General features: G+C 44.5%; 1 protein-coding gene across 1 annotated transcript in view; it reads right to left on the bottom strand.

Moving 5' to 3' along the window:
- Positions 1-20,988, bottom strand: part of LOC135217523 (AT-rich interactive domain-containing protein 4B-like) — a 137,989-nt gene that overhangs the window by 88,726 nt on the left and 28,275 nt on the right. The window contains 6 exon segments of the mRNA XM_064253485.1: positions 12,871-13,074; positions 13,076-13,421; positions 17,543-17,926; positions 18,298-18,425; positions 18,591-18,728; positions 18,860-19,061. Of these exon segments, the coding sequence (XP_064109555.1) occupies positions 12,871-13,074; positions 13,076-13,421; positions 17,543-17,926; positions 18,298-18,425; positions 18,591-18,728; positions 18,860-19,061 (1,402 nt within the window).

Here is a 20,988-nt window from a genome sequence, read left to right on the forward strand (position 1 = left end):
ACCCAGAATACTATCCAACTACTTCTGAAGAGGCTCTAATGATGGGTCTATACCGCTGCACATGGTGCAGAAGCAATGACAAATGAGAAGGCAAAAGTAATGGGTGCTTGGAGGAAGCGGCCAATGCAGCAGGGACTGGCACTGCATGATCTGGCCGCTGAGCCAAGAATGAACGCTTTGGGGCCAAAGAACTTTCGGGCACCAAAAGGTGAGCAGACGCTAGTGGGCTCTTTCCTGAAGCCTGGTGCTCTGTAAATAGATTAGACTTTTCTACCACTGGTCGCCTAGCTGCTAATGGAGGCTCAACCACATCTGGACTCCTACTCTCTGCCAGGCACTCGGAGGAACAACTTGAGAATTTATGGAACGCTGATGATTGCCTGGGTGCTACTTTCTGGCCCTCCGACTGCAAAAATCACTCAAGGCTATCCCACTTACTACACAAAGGTTGGGGACTACGTAAAGGTTCTCTAAACCTTTTGCTGGGTGGCAGAGGGGAATTATCCTTGAACGTCCAAAAATCTCCAAAACTAGATGATAAAGTATGGCTAACTGAAACGCCTTTCCAACAGCCATCTTTTGTTGTCACCTGGGACGCTACAGGTGCACCTGAGGGGGGAGACTGCCCATATGCAAACCCCACTGACCTCCCTTATGCCTCTAGTATGCCTCCTCCTGGGGCTGGGGGAGTATGGCAGTGAACTTTGCCTAAGAGCGTCGGTGAGATGGACAGTCACCTCCTCCACTAATACTTTCTTTACTTGAACACGTTTCACTCACTTTTTCCATAAGCACACGCATAGATTCCAATACTTGGGCCACTGTAGAAGCAAGAAAATAAAATTTCTGACCAAACTTGTGTTCAAGGCTGGTATAACGGTTCGGGTTGGGAGCGTGAGACACAGGAGTATGAGACGTACCATCTTTGGTGGTATCTCCTGAGGGAGGCTGACTGAGAAGAAATGGTTGGGGAAGGAACCTGGAGGGTCCACCAACAACCGTTGCAGATTCAGGAGCCATTCTACGTGGGACAGAACAGGGGTATAAGGGTCCTTGTAAAGTTATGAGCCTGAAACTTGTTAAAAGTTTCCCTTACCCATAAGATCATTAGATGTGTAAGGTGAGGAGGACCAAGACGGAGATCATTAGATGTGTAAGGTGAGGAGGACCAAGACGGATCAGTTTGTATATATGGTGAATGTTGCCCATACTAGAGGGTTTGGGACTGGAGAACTCAGGGGTGGAGATGATGGGTCACTGCAGTGACAGACAGGCCCAAAGTCATCCCGCCCCATAGTCCACAGATCCCGAGGGACCAGGGGATCGAAGGTGCACTCGAAAGGATGGAAATTCTTTTGATGGGTCGATATGACTGCCAGACTTTTAGAGCCCTGAAAAATTTCTGTGGCAAGAAAACTTGACTGATTTGCTCACAAAAAATTTCTTTTGTTCAGAGGTTTGAGTTCTCTTGGTGAACAGGATTGTTCGAAGCTCCTGAACAACATCAAGATTTCCCAGGATGAAGAGATGTCCATGCCCTTCAGGCACAGGACCAACCCCAAGGTGGCCCTGTAGCCCCTGAAAGCCGAGACGGAAAGAGCCTTCTCGTTTCTGAGAAAGATTAGAAAATCTGCTATCTGCTGACTAAAGTTCTGAGTGGAGAGAAACCCCGTTGACAACCCCAACCACAGTAGACGGTTTGAATTTTAGACTAGCCTAACCCTTTTCATTTACACAAATGAATAATCTACCCACCTGTATGCTTTCTCCAACTTCAGTATACTCCAGAAATCACCTTAGAACAACAGCACAACAAGACTTACGACACAAAAACTCCTACCAGACAGAGCTCTCTCCCCTACCAACCACACACCATCAGCACGTGCCTTCTACTGCCCCGTGTTATTGTTTACATCCCCCCGACACCGCCGCCATCTTGTCTATGACGTCACAACACAACTTAAATACATCAACAGACACCTTCTAGAATCAACCATATGCTGTCCATATATAGGACAGCCACCATATTTCAACAATGCATAAAATACCAATAACAAGTATACAACACACATAATCAGACGGCCCACTTGCCCTGCTAAAATGACAAATTTTTAATCAATTTGTATTTCTCATACCTAATAAACCTGAGGTCTTAACATTAGGATAATATTCTAGTGCCAGCTGGAAATACGGTAAAGAAAAAAAAATGTGATCAGGGACTATAGACATCTGTACCTGCTCACGGGGTATTTGGCAGTTCCCCAGTTCCCTCATACCCTGTTAAACCACTGATGAAGACCTCCTGAGATAGCTGGATACCTGGCCAGCTGCTCTGCGAGAATAGCCTCTTGCTCTCGGGAGATACTTGACAGTCTCCAGCCATGAAGCGATAAGAGATCCTACGACTGGATGGAACCTTTCTACATGAGGCTGCCAAAGGAGGTTGTTCCATTGGGGAATTTCAATTGGAACCACTGACAGAAGATACAGGTCTGGGAACCACTCTCCCTGTTGCCACAAAGGCACCACCAAGTTCTACCCGAGATTCCTGGAACTCATTACTCTGTTCAGGACCTGATGGATCAAGCAGAATGGAGGGAAAGCGTACACCTCGAGATTGTCCCAAGGATGCTGTAAAGTGCCCTCTGCCAGAGTAAGAGGATCCTGGACCACTGAGGAGTAGACCTTCACCTTCCTATTGAAGCGAGTAGCAAAGAGGTCTAACACGAGTCTTTCCCAAAAATGAAACAGCCTGTCCACTACATCCTGATGTAGAGACCACTCTGTATGTAGGACTTTAGTCCGACGGCTTAGCTTGTCGGCAACCACATACCTCCTGCCTGGAATGTACCTGGCCATGACCACAGAACTGTCGATCGGCCACTGATGAATCTCGACTGTTAATAGGTGGAGCTTGCGGCAGAAAGGAGTCATCTTCTCCAATGAAGAATTTTGGGACCAAGAATAGAAGACTCTAGTTTCTGTAACAGAGAAGAGGTCTAACATAGGTCTTTCCAAGCAGACAGAAGACAATAGGATACCCCAAGAGGATGTTCAATGACAAAATACTCAGCACAGATACATTCTAAATATCACAATTTGAAGTAAAATGACAAATTTGTATTTTTCATAACTAACAAACCTGAGGTCGTAACATTAGGATTTACTAGCGCCAAGCTGGAAACCAGTAAAATTAAAATTAAACTTGTGCGATCCAGGGACTATTGGCATCTATACCCGGTCACGGGCCATGTATTACCCAGAATGCCCTCGGCGTCCCGTGACCTACCAGTTACACTTCTAACCCAGTTTAGACTGCTAGAGGGGTGGTTCGAGGTGGGCCTTTAACTGTTAAGACCTCAGGTCTGTGAGTTATGAAAAATACAAATTAGTTACAAATTTGTCATTTGTTCATACACGAAACAAACCTTCGGTCTTAACATTAGGATAGCCTTACTTATTGGAGGGAGGTAAGTCTACAACTGACTGGGAGTTTGCCACCTAAATCCATTTCTGAATATTAGGAGTATTCCAAGAGAATGGACTATAAACCCTTGAACCAAAGATATAAGAGAATCTATTGGTTTCCCTCACTGGGTGCTGGTACCATGACATAGTTTATAAACTACGGGAAAATAGAAGACCTTCCATTCTCATAAACCACTCTTGTCCCTTGTATCTGGATCTACCATCACCCCTCTCTTCCCTATTACTGAGAGGGGTGTGTTGCTACTGAAAAGTATACTATACTTTAACAACTTTACAGTATGGCTGACCACCTCACCTGCATCTAGTCCATTCCAGCTTATGATGGTACTCTACTTCATGCTGCCCGTAGGTAAAGGAGTAGAAAGAAAGTAGTAAAGAAAAAAGACCAGTCATCCCATTCATTCTACTTTCATACCTTCATCTTAGACTAGACACAAACTGACCCGCCAGGGGTACTAGACGAGCTATACCACTTGCTGGGCTGCCACCACTGGACCCAAGGAAAAGGTATCCAAGGATCTATGGGCAATGCCTTTTAAATAAAAGGAAGTGAAAGTAGTTTGGCGTTTCCAAACACAAGCTTTCAGAATTCTCTCCACAGACATATTCTTGAATGCCAAAGAAGCACTCAAGCCTCTGATGTCATGAGCCCTAGCCCTCTCCTGGCTATCTGACCCCATGTCTTCTGTCATGTAGGCATTCCTGATAGTTTCTCTTAGGCAAAACTATATTGTATTCCTGGACACTTCATCTTTGTTCCGTCCTGTACTTACGAACAACCTCCGGCACCCCGGCCTGAGGTGCCTTGTCCTTCTTAAGTACTCTCTTATTACCCTGACAGGACACAGAAGCATCTCTTCTTTGTCATTGTCTACAAAATCTGCCAGAGAAGGTATGGAAAAGGAGTCAAATCTACCATCCACTACTGATGGATTTTGAGTTTTGAGCACAAATTCTGGAACAAACTCGAATACCTTTGACTTCCAACCTCTCGAGTGCTTTACGATATATGACAGGCCATGTAGTTCCCCCACCCTTTGCACACTCAGGGAAAGAGAATTAACAAGAAAAATGAAAGTGAAATGGATAAAAACGGGCAAACTAAAACCGGCTTTAAACAGATAAGACAGTAAATATGTCCTATCTTAAAGGCGGTAGAAAGATAACTGGTAGGTCAAGGGACGCCGAGGGCATTCTGGGTAATACATGCCCCGTGACCGGGTATAGATGCCAATAGTCCCTGGATCGCACAAGTTTAATTTTAATTCTATTGGTTTCCAGCTTGGCGCTAGTAAATCCTAATGTTAAGACCGAAGGTTAGTTTCGTATATGAAGAATTGTATTTTTCCTAACTATACAAACCTGAGGTCCTTTACATATGGAATATACTTACAGCGCAGCTGGACCGGTAGTAAGCTTTCAAACAAGGTGGTTCGGTAGTTAACTGCTTGTCCGAAGGTTGGGAGTCCCACCCGACTGAAGGTAAACATTCCCCTTTGTTTTAGGTCCAGGAACAGAGTGGGGGGTGGCATGAGGTGGGACTATGTGTAAAGGACCTAAGGTTTGTATAGTTAGGAAAAATACAATTTACTACAAATTGTGATTTGTTCCAACACGTAATACAAACCCTCGGTCCTTTACATATGGAAGACTCACTTATTGGTGGGTGGAATCTGAGTCTTATGAACAGACTGGTGTTCATCCAACCTTGATTCCCTCCCTGGTCGTAAGAGCCTCTGTCCAACTGCTCGGGGTGTGCACCGCGGGATCAGTGGTCAGACCTCTGGACCAAATTCATAAGAGGGAGGCAAGCGTATCTCTTACAAATAGCAAGCAAGAACTAGTTCCTACCCAAGAGCCAAATTTAAAGTCTTGGGTTTGTCTCTTGTTGGAGTCCACTCCCCCCCTTGTTAGGGGAGTGGTGGATAAACACTTCTATCCCTAATGAAAGGGATAGAACGGGGCTCAGTCGCATAGCTTACCTGCATCAGCATCCTGTCCAGCGTAGTGACGACCCCCGCCCTTTACCCGCAGGGAGGGAAGAAAATAGGAGGAAGAGAACCCAGTCACACTCTCATTCACTCTTTCATTCATGCAGTCTCACAAGGATATGCTACCTTGTCCGACGAGGGAGCTGGGTAAGCTACACAACTTGTTGAGCAGCCACCACGGGTCCTAAGGAAAAGGTGTCCAAGGACCTGTGGGCGATGAAAAGGTGTCTAAGGACCTGTGGGCGATATCCCAAAGGTAGAAGGAAGTAAAGGTGGTCTGATTGGCCCAAACCCCTGCCTTCAGCACCTGTGCCACGGACAAGTTCTTGCGGAACGCAAGGGTTGGACCAATACCTCTGACTTCAAGGGCTCTCAGACGAAGGGTACTGGTGTCATCACTCCTGTCTGAAGAGTACGCCTTCCAGATTACCTCATGAAGCCAGAAAGAAATAGTGTTCTTGGACACTTCTTTCTTGGTAACCCCGGTGCTAACGAAGAGGCGTAGACACTCAGGCCTGAGGTGACGAGTTCTCTTCAGATAGTGCCATAGTGCCCTCACAGGACAAAGCAGCATCTCATCCGCATCGTTGTTGGCCAGGGCCAACAGAAAGACGGTCTTGAGGGTCAGATCCCTGTCTGACGACTCTCCGAGTGGCTCGAAGGGTCTGCGAGTCAAACTCCTAAGTACAAGAGTCACATCCCACCCTGGGGCCTGAGTTCCCTGGGTGGGCAAGACCTCTCGAAGCTCTTCATAATGAGGGAGATTTCCAAGGAGTAGGTGGAAATGTCCACTCCCTGCAGTTTAAGGACTAGGGCCAGAGCGGCTCAGTAGCCTTTAACTGCAGAGACGGAGAGGAGTTTCTCTTGGCGAAGGAAGATGAGGAAATCCGCTACCTGCGTACACTGCTGCAGAGGTACCCCACCATCTCTGTTGCTGCTCAGCGAGAACCGCCTCTCTCTCAGAAGAACCGCCAGCCGTGAAGACACAGGGACCGAACCGCTCGGTGGTACCGTTCCTCGTGTGGTTGGCACAGGAGGTTGTGTCAAGGGGGAATCTCTCATGGTGCCTCGGCGAGAAGAGCCAGCAGATCCAGATACCAAACGGCCTGAGGCCATTTGGGTGCCACCAGAATCATCCGAAGATTCGCGGTGACCAGCACCCTGCTGATCACCTTGCAAATCAGACAGAACGGGGGAAAGGCACAGACACGGAGGTTGTCCCACGGGTGCTGAAAAGCATCCTCCGCAGCTGCCCATGGGTCCAGCACCACTGAGAAGAAAACCTCGAGTTTTCTGTTGTGCCGGGTGGCGAACAGATCCACGACTGGACGCCCCCACAGGTCGAAGAGCCTTTCCACCACGTCTGGGTGAAGAGAACATTCGGTCCCAATCACCTGATTCCGGGGGCTGAACTTGTCTGCCACTACGTTCCTCTTCCCTGGAATATATCTGGCTGACAGCTCTACTGAGTGGGCTACGGCCCACTCGTGCACCTGCATCGTCAACTGGTGTAATGGGAGGGACACTAGGCCCCCATTTGTTTACGTACGCCACTACCGTGGTGTTGTCACTCATCAACACCACTGAGTGTCCCATCACACGTTCCCAGAACTCCTAGAGAGCGAGGAACGCTGCCTTGAGCTCCACGATGTTGATGTGAAGGTGCTTGATGTGATGGTTCCACACACCTGCAACCAGCAACTCCTCCAGGTGTGCGCCCCATCCCTCGGTCAATGTGTCTGAGAACAGCAGCATCTCCAGAGGGACTCCTCTTATGAGGTTCCCGTCATCCAGCCACCAGGTTAAGTCCTGCCTCACCTCCTCCGTGAGAGGAACGGGGAGGTATGGCGGGCCTCTTGCCTATGACCAACACTCCTTTAGCCTGCACTGAAGAGACCACAGGTGAAGACATCCGTGAAGGACTAGCTTCTCTAGAGACGACAGGTGACCGATCAGGACCTGCCACTGCTGAGCTGACTGCTCCTGTCGAGACAGGAACCGTCCGGCTACCTCCCTGAACCTGCTGATCCGCAAGTCTGTGGGGAAGACTCGCCCTGCTACCGAGTCAATCAGCATGCCCAGGTACTCCATCCTCTGCTTGGGCTCGAGATCTGACTTCTCGAAGTTCACCACAATCCCCAGATCGCGGCAGAATTCGAGGAGTCGGTCCTTGTCCTGCAGCAACTACGAGCGGGAGCTCGCCAGGACCTGCCAATCGTCGAGATACCTCAAAAGACGTATCCCAACCGAATGGGCCCAACCCGACACCAGCGTGAACACTCGCATTAACACCTGTGGGGCAGTTGAGAGACCGAAGCAAAGTGCCCTGAATTGGTTCACCATCCCGTCGAGGATGAAGTGGAGGTACTTCCTAGAGGAAAGGTGGATGGGTATTTGGAAATACGCATCCTTCAGGTCCACAGAAAGCATGAAGTCATTCTCCCTGATGGAATTGAGCACGTAGCGTGCCATTTCCATCGTGGACCGAGTCTGGCGAACAAATTGGTTCGAGGGAGAGAGATCTATCACTGGGCGCCAGCCCCCCGATGACTTCTCCACCAGGAAAAGTCGGCTGTAGAAGCCCGGTGACTGATCCTGCACGACCTCCACAGCTTGCTTGCTCAGCATGGCTTCTACTTCTTGCCGAAGCGTCACGTCCCTGGTCGAACTGGGAACGTACGTCTGCAGATGGACCGGGTGTGAAGTGAGGGGTGGCCACGACTCAAAGGGTAGTAGATATCCCTCCCGAAGGACATCCACTATCCAGGTCTCAGCTCTGTAGCGCTGCCAAGTTGCCCAATAGCTCGCCAGACAATTCCCCCCTTCCGGCAGCAGGTGGGGGGGAACACCCTCCCTGGTGTTTCCCCTTTTTCGACTTCTTCCCAGATCCTCCTCGGGAAAAGGAGGTCTGGGAGGAGGACTGACAGTCGTTCCTTACCGAAGAAGTCGAAGGCTGGGTCTTTCCTCTCGGTCTCGACGAGGAAGAAGTCTTGGCCGCAGAGGAAGAGCTAGCCGAGCTCCGAGGCTTGGCCGCAGTGACTCAAGGCTACCCAGAAGCCTTCGAGACTGCCTGCTGTACTAGGCGGTCACTGTCCTCAGTGCGCCGCTGTTCCACCGCAGCGTCCACCATCTCTCTAGGGAAGAGAGAGGCGGAAGGAAACCAGCAACGGTCCGTTCCTCAGACCCAGCGCTGCCTCACGCCCTACCGCCCTGGTCACTCAAGCAAGGACTGCGTCCCGACGTCTCAGGGCCAGGTTGGCCCACAGGTTGGCCTTCTGGTGGGCCAGGTAGGAGATAGCCCTACCTCCAGACTGACACAGTCTTCTGAACGCCAGGTCCCCTTCAGGAGTGATGTGTCCCGAGGAGGCAGCTACTTTGGACACTGTGAGGGGCCACAGTGTCCAGCCAGGAGACTGCTTGGAATGCTGCCATGGCAGTCGCTTCCAAGGCCTATGCCTCTGGTTCTCGCACAGCAGGTGTTGAAGAGGCACACCCGGAGTTAGCCTGGCTATCTCCAGGTTAACCTGCTAAGGTGGCAGCGGGTCTTACGATGGCAAGTAGAATCGCCGCTGTCGTGGTAGAGGAGGGGGAAGCAGCTTGGTCGACCTGCCAGACCTAAGCGATCCCTCCTGTCCGAAGACAAGAGAGTTCACCTGGCCAAGCACGCCGTCGGCCAAGGAGGACCAGCACAGACCCACCGTCGTCCTGGGTTCCTTCTTAGGCCCTCAGAAAGACTCAAGCCTTGATGGAGGGTCGGAAGGAGGGAGCACCGATCCTTCCCCGAGGTCGTTGTGCTGAGGAATCAGCGCAATGACCTCTGGATCTCGGGAGTGATTGCATCCTGAGGAGATGGACCGTCAAATCCATCCAGGGAGAACCCCTCCAGAGATCCTCCTCCTTTCAAAGGAAGAACCACGACAGACCCCTCATGGTCTCCTCCAACCACTTGGGCGTATGATCTGCCCAGTCACAGGACCGTGCCAGGCTCATAGGCCCTCGTGGCGGGACCGTGAGAAGCACACTCCTCACGGTCACTCCTGATCGCCTCGCTCCTCCCGGTGTAGCCCAAGGAGGTTGAAGGGACCTGAGAGGAAGACCTGAGCTCTCTCTCTCTGCCTACCAGCAGAACCAGTGGGTTGGGAGGGCTGCAGGCGATCGCCAACCCATGGTGGCGATCGAGCTGCAGGTCTAGTCCCGCGGTCTCCCTGAGGAGAACCGCTGGACCGAGGACAGTAGTGACAGTCCCGAGCGTCAGGAGAGCTGTTACCTGTCAAACGATCTGTCCGGTCCCAGTGGGAGCGACTGTCAGGAGACCGGTAGAGTCCACTGGCATGGTGGAAGCATGCACCATCCTCCCGACGCGTCACGGTACCTGGCCCAGCCGAGACTGGGCCTGGTGACCAGGGGGACCTCTTCCTAGCCTTAGCCCGCAGACGGTCCGGTGGTACCGTCGCATCAACCCTGGGAGCCGGACGAGCCGGTCTGGCAGGAGTCACCCGAGCGACTGCCACCAGTCTTCCGCTCCGTGCCTGGGTCCTCCCGGTGAGCAGGCTCAGCGGTCTGGACCCTGGCTGCATGGCCACCAGTAGGCGACCATACACTCGGTAATGCTCGTGAGCAAGCGGCCGAGACGGTTCCCGGTGCAGAGGCAGCGCCTCTGGCACCAGGAGAAGAGGTACCAGCGGTAGCTGATACCCCTCTGGTCCCCGTCGTCGTCTTTCCTGCGGAAGGAGAGACGGGCCCCGTTCCAGAGGGAATAAGAGGACCAGTGGAAACCCCAACTGCCCCACCAGAGTGGGGCAGACCCTTAGAAGTTTCTGAGCAAGACTTCTTAGGGGGGAGGAGGCCACCTTCTTCCTCAGCTGTGGGGCCTTGGAAGTCGAAGTGGAAGAGGCGGCTGCAGACGACGACACCTTCCTCTTCTTCTTCGTCAGCTTCCTCAGGACCACCGTCAGGTCCTCCATCCAGGACGGAGCTGGGGCAGTTGCCAAAGCAACACGGCCCAGCTGCACCTGTCCGGAGGGACCTGCGGTGGGAGCAGCAAAGGAGACGGCAGGATCTGGAACAGCGGCGATGACTGGTAATGGTGGACAGTCGAGCAACGAGCTTTTCGGGCACTGGAAATCAGGGGCTGAGGCGAGGAAAGCGAAACCAGGCGGTAGGGCCGGTTCCTCTCTTGGCACGAATGACAGCGGAGCCTGGACAGCGGCTGATGGGGTCACCGTCGCTTTGTGCTATGTATAGACCAGATGGGGAGGAGCGGCATACCCAGGAGTCGAAACCGTTGTTGTCATCGACGTCACCGGGCCATGGGTCACTGGTGCAGCAGCCCCTGAATGCTTGGCGTGCCCGAAAGCCCTAGGGAGTGCCAGACCTGCCAAGGTCCCCTCCCGCGGCGGCATTCACACCTGAGGAGGCAAAGGTCAGGTTAGTAAGGGGGTTCCCACTTGCCTGGGGGGGGGGGGGGGGGGGGGGGGGGGTCCCCACTCCAAGCGAATAGAAGATCCTGAGTACAACTGCAGGTCAGGGTGTCACGCCCCCTCCTCTGCACTCGACAAGTCAAGTGAAGAGGCGGAACGCGACACGTCCCCCGAAGGGGAAGGAGCCATACGCGGGAGCTGACTAGGAGGTAGGAATAAAGAAGACGTATCCGTAACCAGACGTGTCGCTGGAGAGCTTTCCGACAACACCTTGGTCCAAGAGCATTCACGTGGGAGGTCTCTCCAACTCGTGGCTTTGCATGATGATTTTCACCACAAGTAATCAATGATAACAAAATACAAATACTTAGTACTTACACGCTTCACACCAAAAGTACTACAGTAAGGAGAAAAAGCAATGAAAAAAGCACTTCGTATCTCAAAGGTAAAGAAAGGCTCACGACAATGGCAAGCAGAGGGGCGAACAACACGTCTAACTCCGTCAGCAGCCAAAAGCAAAGTGGAATGTTTACCTCCAGTCAGGCGGGACTTCCGACCATCGGACAAGCAGTTAACTACCGAACCACCTTGTTCAAAAGCTTACGACTGGTCCAGCTGCACTGTAAGTATATTCCATATGTAAGGAACAAATCCTACTGTCAACTTTTCATTGTCAAAGTAATTGCACTGTTGACCGAGGAGAAGTCATAGAGCTGCCCAGAACACATGCATCTTCAGCAGAGATGTCCTATGAGGTGGTCATTTAGGCTGCCGTACATGGAAACTAATAGCTATGTAATTACGTACTTGGTAAGTCACTTATAAAAAAAATTGGGAGTCAGATGGTGGGATAGTTAGAAATGATACCATAAGGGAAATTATAATGATGACAGGAAAACTGAGATGGAGAATGACTGGGGTCATATTCACTGCACAACCAAAGATGAGAATAGTACGTGATAAGTGTCAGGTGGGCTCCTCTGGGCACCAGATGACTTAAAAGACCCAGACCCACATTAGATGAGAACTGTGACAAGGGACAAAGAAAGCTGAAGAGTAGTTTTTTGTACAATAAAGCACAGGAAAAACATGAGCACTGAAATTTCCCAGAGGCCCTTTCTATCATGCACTGCAGATGTGATGATTATTACTATTATATTATTATAATCAGGAAGTTTAACCAAACCAGTTTCAAAATATACTATTCTCAAAAGTATGACCCAATTTGTCTTGAATGACCAAAGTTAATCTGACTTATGAAATTTACAACAAATAAAATACTATTCAGTGAGAAACCTCTATATTAAGTACAGATAAGTTATGTAAAGATTACAGTTTGGACAGCCTGAGCAGTCGCTGTCAACCCACATGGCTAAATTACCCAGTACTTCATAAGAATAAGATGGTCACAGGTACCGTGTATGAGTCCAATATTTTCTTGAGCTACTCGAAATCTAAATTTACGAATATATAACTATTTAATTTACTATAAAGGTAATTAGTAACCTTTAGTAAGGAAGGGAATCACAAAGGAATCACAACATAAATTTTAAAGTTTGTTTCAAAGAAGCAATTTAAGAAACACCTAAAGACACAAATCATGAAACATTCTTCAGGTTGAAGCAATTTACTTGCACAATTACAAGTAAATACTGAACTGATGAAAATGTCCAAACCTACATGAAACAGAAATAAACTTGTGTAAATTGACAATAACTTTTGAAGCACATAATTTGGTGGTTTCTGATTAAATAGTGTTAAAATCCGTTATTATGAATGTTAATCACCAACAAAGTGGTACTTTAAGTTTGGTTCCCCAACCTGAGTTGCAAATTTAAAAATCTACCAAAGCCAAGTTTAGATAAGAAAAATATCACCAATAACTAGTGTATATATGTATGTATGTATGTATGCATGTATGTATGCATACGTATGTGTGTGTGTATATATATATAGTTTGATTTCCTTACCATCTCAATTTCTTCCTCTTCCATATCACTCGTTTCCTTTTCTTCTTTCTTGACCTCTTCCTTCTTGATTTCTTCTTTTACACTTGATCTTGTCTTAACTTCTACACTTTCAGCTCTTTCAGCTTTTTCAGTTTTTTCAGCTTTTTCAGCTTTTTTCAGTTTTTTCAGCTTTTTCAGCTTTTTCAGCTTTTTCAGCTTTTTCTTCTTTTACACTTGACCTTGTCTTTACTTCAGTGGATTCAACTTTAACAGCTGCTCTAGTTTTGGCTTCTGACCTTGGTGTCCTTGGTTCTCGCTTCTCTTTAGGGGTTGCAGGCTCACTAGGGACCTCTTTTGTGCTGGAAGCCGATTCACGATTACGATCTTTGCTTGCAGATGGCTCGCGAGACTTCTCCCGGGGTTTATCTTTACCTACCACTGGCTCCCGTGACCTCTCTCTAGTAACAGCAGGTTCTCGTGACTTTTCCCTGGTAAGAAGAGGTTCACATGAGCGTTCCCTAACTTTGGGTGGTTCCCTTTCAGGAGACTTGTTTACTTCTTGCTTAACTGACCTGAAAGATGTAACAAAAAACTAGAAACTTGATACACATGTTTCTATATGGAGCACAAATATTCAGATTGGGTAAAGTGGGATGATGTCTAGAGGGTACTGGGGACCTCAAAAAAAAAAAAAAAAAATAGGGGCTATTCAAAAAGAATTAGCACAAAGCCATTTCTATGTAGACAAACACTTGCCCGTTTTCCTTACTCATCCGACATACAATAAATGATTAAATGTAAATAAAAAATATATCACTGGAAACTGGTCACACACTTTCATGGTTAAGAAGTGTGTATATAGTTAATTTTCTTCTTTTGATAAGCAGTAAGCCAGAACAGTGAATAATGCCAATCCACATATTTTGGCCTAATTTCCATATTCTCAGAGTTAACAGGATATGAACACACCTCTCCCATGCAAAAGGGGCTGTTTAGCAATTAAGTATTTGAAACTATAACAGGCTCTCAAAATGACAAATTTAAGATTACTTGCTCTTCTAAATAAAAAAACCCTCAAACCTTTTAAATGGATTACATTATGGGAAGCAGATCAAGACAAAGGGAAAGATGTCAATCCCAATCTGTAGCATCTGTAGTTTGAAGGATGCCATAATCAACACACAGTCAAGGTACAGTCACAAAGAGATTGCAGGCAGATGGACCCAAGCAGACCTTAGTGTGAACCAGCCAAAGCAGTGTGCCTGGACCTGAATGACTGTCCTGTCACAAAGCTAATGTACTCCTGAGTCCTGATTAAGGGGTACCTAGTAATGCGCATTCTTTAAGTCCATCAAAACCATGAAGTTCCTACCTCTGATATGCCATAGCAGAATGTGTGGGGTCCAGCCTGAATAATCTGAAACTCCTTCAGCAGCAAGAGATTAATATTGAGTTCCACCCAAATAATTCCAGTGCACCTTTCTCCAGCACTGCCCATACTTCTGCAGGCAGTTTAAGAAATCTAGATGATCCTGGTAAATAAGCTGGAAACAGGATCAGTCTGAGAGAAAGGGAAGGGCATCAGTCATTAACAGTTGACTGTAACCCTCCCAAAGGAAACATACTACCCAGAGCTCTGCCTAATGTCAATACCACATTGAATGGTATGACAGGTATCCCCAGACTCTTGGCACAGGGAGAGGAGGATTACCAACATCCTCCTCTATTTTCCTTCCGGTCTAATTCCAAGTCCAGGGCCTGACAGGACAACTCCTGCTTTTTCCTAAAGACAACCTAACTGGGCTTTGGAAAAGGTTTAAGGGGAGCGCTGATGCCATAAGGCCACATTATAAAGTGCTTATAGCCAATTTATGATTGAAGTTATTTAAAATTTTTACCACAAATAATTAAATTTTCGAGGAGATAAAGTGAAAAAATTTGACTTCTAAGCTCATTTTTTTGCATTTGAAAAAATCCTGATGTGTTTTCAAGATTTAAAAAAAAAAAAAAAAAAAAAAAAAAAAACAAAAAAAAAAAAAAAAAAAAAAAAAAAAATGTTTCACTCAAAATTCAATTTTGCTCTCAGCAAATCAAGAAATAGTTACACTAACACTGTAAATGTTTTATCAAATTTGATTCAGTCTTCTTGGAACTATAAGAATTTATTTCTGGAAAAAAAACTGAGAAAATGGTAAAAGAAAAACTAAAAAATTACGCTTATTTTGTATTAACTATCAAACTATTAGTTAGAAGGCTGATTTTTGCACTGAAACTATTTTGTTGTATAAGAAATGTGACATGAAATATGATAAATTTTTAATCAATTTGTATTTTCCAGAGCTAACAAACCTTCGTTGTTAACAATAGGATACATCTTGTGCCAGCTGGAAACCGGTTAAAAAACAGTCAAAGATTGTATGCAAGGAATCTGTGGCATCTGGCATCTATGGCGTAGAAGAGGTAGAGCGTGGTCATCAAGCACGCATGAACTTCATGACGCATTTGGTCTTACTTCAACCGTCTTGGAGAGCGGCTGTTCACTTTTGCTCTCCTCTTTTCAAAGACAGTTTAATTAACTGAACAGAACTGTGCTGTCTCCTGATTTATATATTAACTAAAATCTGCATTTATGGGGAGCACAAACATCATAAGGCCCAATTCTATAAAGTAATGAATTTATACCTAATGACAAGGTTATTTCCTTTTAACTTTTACCACTGATTTTACAAATAATATTGAATAAACACAAGTCTTATTTCAGTCTTCTTTGAAATTGAAGCATTTAGTTTTTGTGAAAAAATAAAATATCTCAGTAAACAGCATAAAGGAAATAATTTTGGACTCAAGAATGAAAAACAATCAAGAATAGCTTTTTTTTGGCAAAAGATAAAACAGGGTATTTTAATGGGGAACAATGATATTTTTTTTTTGCACAGTGCTGTAAAAACAATGAACAAAGTTATCCAAGATCCAAACTAAACATTCTGTTGTACCAACTATGTTTCTAGATATGTTTATCATAAAATGGTCCAAAATAGCGTATATTAGACCTGATCCAATATGGAATCATTCATACAGTCTTGACGTTTTTACAAGTCTCTTTCAAAATGCTGTAAAAGCGATGAACAAAATTGTCCATGAACAAATATAAACATTCTTTTATACCAATAACATTTTTAAATGTTATTGGTATAAAATATTTAAGTATATTTTCAAAAACAGTCAATAATGCACTTGGACCTAGCTAAAAAAATTTTTTAGCATTATTGCTTCACGATGTTAATTTAGACAAAACATTTGAAAACTGTTAATAACTAAAATTCAATAATTCTGCAACCCTCACATCCCTTAACACTTGAAAACTAGACTGCAGCAGCCTTCACTGATCCTAAAGGTACTTTTGAAAGAAAAAGCAGGGTGGACATTGGTGCCATAAGTATCAGCTCTCCAGGTCTCCATCATGGCCTCAAACTTCAAAAAGAGCAAGATGGTACCAAGACTGACTGGTTTCACAGCACATGACCAAGAACAGACTATGAACACTGTTGCTTCTCAAAACAGACCAATGTCAGAGGAAGGTCAATGTCCAAGCTGTCACCAAAACACCAAATCCCTCACCTTGTCCCCATCAGAGGACACTAGAGAAGGCAGAGTCCACCATCACACTGAGCTATAGGTCTAACTAAAATGACACTAGAAACAAAGCCATGAAGACAGATTTGTATCCTGCTTCAGCAGCCAAGAAATTCCTTATGTATGAGGCCATTCTATGCAAAGGTTGTTCAAAGTCTGAAGACTAACAAATCCACTTGTAGGGGTAAAGTCTCATCATCCTAAGGAGAGTAATGTCTGCTATTGTGTCAAAGGGGTTGTGGGGGGGAGTACCTCACAATAGCAACTTGAGGTAAGGGAGTTCTCCAATCCACAAATCAGTCTACGACTGCAAAGCACCCTTGAACAAAATCCAAGGTACACTCAATGACAGACACAGAGAGCCTAACCAACTCCAACTGAATCATGCTGCACACATGGGACCTCTGGATCTATCAGACTAACTACTAATTTCAATACAGACTGAAGAGAGGCCTCTGCTGAAAATAAGAGTAAAGATGTGGCAACTTGACTTAGCACCTTTTCTAAGGATCACAATGAATGTCGGAAGTGAACCCCAGACATAGTCACAGTCCAAATATAACAAAGGTGACCAATCTATCACCTTCAGTACCTTTAAAACTCAAGCTGGAAGCCCCTAGTTGGTTCCTCTATGCAACTGATGCACAGCCTTCTAGAAAAATATTCATGCCCTGAGCACTATGTTGATTATTCATTTGAGTAGGGGGATCACAAGGCATCACCTTTCTTCTAGTATTCATAAGCATGATCAGAAACTATCATACCAAAGTCATCAACCACTCAAACTAAGAAATACTTATGCAAACTTTTATAGCAGCGATGCTGAAGTTACAGAACACTTCTGTTCAGTACCGAGGCCAAAGGAAAAGTAACACTTAGTTGAGCGAGTAGGTGGCTTCCCACCACTCGCTTGCTATTTAGCTACCTTCTTACCAAATTTCATTGGTCAAAACAGCTTTTGCCAAAAGTAATCCAGATAAAAGTAAAAAATTTAGTATTCTAATATAAATAAAATGGAAAAGATATGAAACCAGTCTCAAAAACATACCCATCCACTTACTTAGTACTTTTATTGTCTTCCTTTTCCTTCTTCTTTTCAGGTTCTTTCTTCTCTTCTTTCTTCTCTGTTTCTTTTTTCTCTGCCTCTTTCTTTTCAGGTTCCTTTCTTTCAGCCTCTTTCTTAACTTCTTTTTTACTAGTTTCTTCCTTTTCTTTCTTCACTTCTGGTTTCTTTGCATCTTTTTCATCATCATCATCTTTCTTCTCTGTCTCATCTTCCGTTGAATCACAACTGTCATTTTCTTTCTTCTTCAGTGTTCTGGGTGTTCGATCACAGTCGCGTATCAAACTTCGGCCAGATCTGTGCCGAGTGCGAGATCCTCGAGGATTGCTAACCATTGTACATCCAAGTTTTCTATAAAAGTCCTCAAAACTTTGCAAATACCTGAGAATACCAGAAAAACAGGCCATTAGTTCATAATTTACCCCTAATTCCCAAAATGTCAAAATACATATTCTGGACAATAATTCACATACAATATCAAGGGGACCAAATTGACATAAAATGGTGCCCATTCTAGAATTTTCATCACTAACCAAATTTTCAGTAAACTGTATTACTTGATGTAACCTAATGATCTGTTTACATGAAGGAACTAGTTACATACTGAAAGGATTTCAATGCGATACCAGAGATCAAGCCAGATATAAAAGTATATAAAAGCAAATATGTGGAAATATCCAATAATATTTACCTAAAACAGAACAAATTTTTCTCTACAGCATTGCAAAATAAAAGCAAATTAAAGCACTTACTTTTTATAAGCATTTTTGATGTGGTTTGGGGCCTGAGACCCAAGCGTTTGCAACTGCATCTTAGTGGAAACATTCTTCCAAGTGTTTTGGTTCATTACACGATTAAAGCCACCTAATTTCTGTACAACCTGCAAATTAAATTTTATATTCTGTCAACATTCAATATCTATTTTCAACATTTCTGAACCAACTATAGAATCCTCAAGCTATGAAAACAAGTTATTAGGATTGTATAACTGCAATACTACTAAACTAAATTAACCAAGCAATTAAACATGAAACGGTATACAAACCTTAAAAAGTTTATATAAATCTAGGTCTTTATTGCCCACTGTAGGTCCAGTGTTTATTGGTGTCCCACATTCTTCCATAAACTTATAGAGTTGAGCAACAAAATGATCTTTCTCTTCTCTTGGCTCATCATCTGAACTCTGAAATATTTTGATTTGATTATTAAAAATCTTATCATACCAACAGGTAACCTAAAATGAGATAGAATATTTAACACAAAGAGCAGATCATCTGTAATCATACAAGCAAATAGAAAATAATGAACACTCACATCAGAATCTGATCCATCCCTATCAGAATCTTCATCTGAAACATCCATCCCAAACAACAAGTCTCTGTCCCAGTGTGGAGGGAGTTCATCGTTTGTCATAAAAAGTAAAGCTTTTTCCACAGCTGTCTTGAGAGCACTTTGTGAAACCTTATTCCCAACCTCACGGCTAAATGGAGAAGCTTCTTTCTTGGGTACAGTGTAACTGTGGAGAGAGATTGAGGCACTTAACACTAAAATATTCTCTAATTTTCTAAACAAGCACTTGCTGTCAACCAAATCACAATCCACACCATCTTTCCACATCACCATCAAAATGCTGCTACAAAAACCACCAAATGTACAGGACATCCAAAAAATAAAAAAACAATTATGAAAATAAATATCTTTAAAAATCTTATCTCAGCAATCATCAGCTACATTTTAAAAGGCACCTATATATTTATTGCTTGATCCTAAAACTACCTTACAAGTGTATACTACCATCACTAGAAAAATTACAAATTTTTAAACCAATTAGTACTTAACAACTAATAAACCTGAGGTCTAAACATTTGGATAATCTTCTAGCGCTAAGTGAAAAACTAGTAAAATTAATCAAAAATTGTGTACGCAAGGAACTATTGGCATCTGAGCTTGATCACGAGCTTTGTAGGAACGCCCACAATGCCTTTGGCATCCCATAATCACATAACTTACCCTTCCAACCAAGTTTAACTGTCAAGAGGGGTGATTCGAGGTGGGCCCTTTATATGTTAGACCTCAGATTTGTGTTATGAAAAATACAAAGTTATTGAAAAAATGTGCCATCTGTTCATCTATGAAACAAACCTTTGGTCTTAACATTAGGATAGACTTATTCAACGGTGGGAGGTAAGTCTATTAACTGACTGGGAGTTATGCCACCTTCAGCCAATTTTTAAATTCTATGATAACTCTATTGGTTCATATTTCTGGGCGTTTCATACAATTACATAGTTCATTGCATTTGCAGAAGATAGAGAGCCATCTATTCTCATAAACAACCAAAGTATCCTGTTATGTGGGTTTATTATCACTCCTTTATCTCCTTGCTACAGAGTTGCTACCGAAAAGTATCTTAAATCATTGATCACCTTAGAAGCATGGCTATTTCACTCACTGCTGGTAATTATTATTATTATTATTATTATTATTATTATTAAGACAAAACCACCCAAAACCCCTCCTGATGCATCCAAAAACAAATCATTGGATGAACCTGACAGGTATGGGAAGTATTTAATGCAGGCGAAGAAACACATGGACTGACCCTTCTCATAAAACTTTTTCCACCGTTTCACCAACCAAAATCGACATACAGAACAATGATTGGTAATTGTATGTATGTTTTCTCTGCACCTACTACATGTTGGGTGTAGATCCGTGGACACAAGTGTTAAAAATCTAGAACAAGGAAACCCACTAATACCCAGGCATTTCCTCTGCTCCTTGCAAAATCCTGAAGAAACCTTTGTCGGAGAGGAAAAAATCCATGATATTCCTATTACCCATACAACCAACTGCAATCATACACACTGAAACACAAAAATTAATGAAAAGCAGGCATACTAAACTGGCTTTCAAAGGACAAAGAAAAATGCGTCCTTTCTTAAAGGCGGTAAAAAAGTACTGATGAGATCTCACGAGATGCCGAAGACAATTTGGGAGTTCCTACATACCTCATGATTAAGCACAGATGCCAATAGATCCTTGCACACACACAATTTTTTATTAACTTGAATGGTTTTCCAGCTGGTGCTAGAAGATTATCCCAATGTTAAGACTGAAGGTTTGAATACGTAACTTTCTTTGTAAGTACAAAAGAGAACCCTTCATGATTTGTGGCGAGGCAAAAGTTAACCACTGTCTGATAACTGTAAATGATGCCATAAATAACTGTTCAGCCACTTTTTAACTTATCCTTAACTTTTTGTTTATCTCCACTTCTGAAAACAGTAAAAGTGTTCAGCTTCAAAAAGATACATTAACCAGCATCAAAGATGAAAAATAATAAATGTACAAAAAAAAAACAAAGAAAATAAAATATTGTTGAGTCAATAAGAAGTCAGTTAGATTTGCCACAAACATGTTATGGGACCATCCAGAATATG

This window comes from Macrobrachium nipponense, chromosome 7 (genome assembly GCF_015104395.2).
Source record: "Macrobrachium nipponense isolate FS-2020 chromosome 7, ASM1510439v2, whole genome shotgun sequence".
In the NCBI taxonomy this organism is placed as follows: domain Eukaryota; kingdom Metazoa; phylum Arthropoda; class Malacostraca; order Decapoda; family Palaemonidae; genus Macrobrachium; species Macrobrachium nipponense.